We start from the raw sequence: 2,143 nt of genomic DNA on the forward strand, positions 1-2,143 counted from the left end.
GTGTTTCAATATGTGTAAGTAGACCGTGTCGACGGCGCTCAAGTGCACGTCAACATCGTGGATCCTGGTGGGCCGTCTGACGGAGAGGCGCTAGAACCTATTGATCTGGATGTGGTGAAGAAGCGAAGGGTCAGCGATGACGAGGGAAAGCTGCTGCCGGGCTCCTACGTAGGTAATCCTGTCGCATTCATCCAGCCGGACGGCATTAAGATGGACACATGGGCTTATGCGATAGTCGTGGGGTACCACATGAATGCAGACGCAGTCCTTCATCTTCGCTACGTTGCTGGCGCGCGCAAGTTGGCCCTGCAACAGCCCGCTAACGTCGTAAAGGTCGAGTGGATCCTTCAAGTAGAAGGCGGTTCCAGCTTGGCAGCGATGAACGCGGCGGAATTACCTGCAAAACGGGAAGAGGTTCGAGCATTGTGTACGAAGAGCCGCGTGGGCCTATCTGCAAAGGTCTTGAACGGTTTAACGGTGCAGTACGAGACCGAGGCGATAGCACCCGTGATTCGGCCAGACACGCTCGCCGTAATATCCGTTCCGAGGCGCCACATAGTTGAGTGTGCGCTTAAAGAAGAAATAAACGCGGCGCGAGTATGTTCGTACATCCTGGGGACGTCGCTCCTACCAAGGGAACAAAACGGAAAGCTGCTACCGGGGAGTCCGTCCATGAAAGCCGACGACCTCTGAGACGCCAACGTATGGTTGGGTTAGAAGGCAGTGACTCGGATGCAGAGCCGGCAATGATGCAGACACCTGATGAGGAGGACGACCAGGATAAGCGGGAAGTGCAACGCCAAAATCACATATTGAACGCCATCGGAGGAGGACCAATCCGTTTTGCAGAGCTCGGTGCATATGCAGTCGACGAGATGCGCTCGAACACGACAGCGACATTTCGCCCAACGACGATTGAAAAGGACATCTACGACAAAATTGGCCACCCAGATCATCAAGGTAAGGATTCACAACGCATTCTTGAATACGAACAGCAGGCCCGTGGTGCCAAACTGCGGCTGTGGACGCCACCAGTGCTTCGAGGCGCATATGATTATGGGTTTCGCATTCGGGGACTGTCGATAATGCATTTTTTTAGGACCTTCTCGGTCGGCTTTGATGAAGGGCGAAGTGCCGTCAGTGAACATGACGGTCTTCTCTCGAAAGAATTGTATCCAGCCGGCTACGAAGGACCCATCTTACGAGAACCTAAAGGAAGCATTGAGAAACCTTCGCCAGTTTGGAGGCGGCTTTTACAACGAGAGTACAGTGGACTTCATTCGCGCGATTGAGCGCTTCGTAGAGAGCTTTGGTAATACTATGCCTGACGGCGGTACAACAAAATGCCTGGTATTCTGGATTGACGCAAAGTTGTGTCAATTTCGAGGATTGGTATTGGTCGAAGGCCTGACCTCGGCGATGCGAATAAAGGACGAGCTGTCGCTCCATGACCCCCTGCTAGCCGAGCTCCTGTACGATGAGCAGAAGACGATGATAGCCACGCTCAAGGCGCAACTGGCGGTTATCCCCTACGAGCAACGCGCAGCCTTACTCAGGCAGTCGGGAAACGCGTCAAGCGAGAACAAGAGGGATACCGAAAGATGTACTGCGGCTCATGCCAAAGCAAGGAGCCTTGAACCTCTGCATGAAGTATTTGTCCAAGGAAGGATGTTCAGGAATCTCTGACGGGACATCAGGCAAGTGTTTCTCCACTAAGCGGGATCATTTCCGACCTAAGACGCTGCCTGAACCTGTGAAGCAGCACATTATCAAGAATTTCGGAGGTTTGGCGCCCGAGTTCGCGGACCTGTGAAGTGAAGGGGTCCCAGCTCCACAGTTAAGTATTGGTTCCAGCTTGGGTCCTCCATCGATAGAGACAGTAGGTGGTAGAGGATCTGAAGAGAAGTCTCCGTCAAAGGACTTACGAAAGCACCTTTCAGAGAATCACAAGAAATATATGGAGACTTTAAAACGTGTTAGTGACCAATGTCGAGCTGAGACCGAGCACAATATCGCTGCAGTGGCTGCCAAAGTGGGAGCTCCAAGTCCACCAGAGTGGGATATCGATGACACCGTAAATATGGGCAAGGTTGAGTTCCTAACGCAATTGGCACTCGCGGCGGAAATGACACTCCCTGACTTT

At 52.7% G+C, this 2,143-nt stretch overlaps 1 protein-coding gene across 1 annotated transcript; it reads left to right on the forward strand.

The window, feature by feature from the left end:
• Positions 1-599: 599 nt before the first annotated feature.
• On the forward strand, positions 600-1,813 carry PITG_11030 (uncharacterized protein; the record flags this gene model as incomplete). Its single annotated transcript, XM_002901773.1, has 4 exons — positions 600-960; positions 1,100-1,312; positions 1,406-1,603; positions 1,698-1,813. The coding sequence occupies 4 exons, from the start codon at positions 600-602 to the stop codon at positions 1,811-1,813; spliced, it is 888 nt and encodes a 295-aa protein (XP_002901819.1).
• Positions 1,814-2,143: the final 330 nt, after the last annotated feature.

Source organism: Phytophthora infestans, genomic scaffold (assembly GCF_000142945.1).
Source record: "Phytophthora infestans T30-4 supercont1.19 genomic scaffold, whole genome shotgun sequence".
NCBI lineage: Eukaryota > Oomycota > Peronosporomycetes > Peronosporales > Peronosporaceae > Phytophthora > Phytophthora infestans.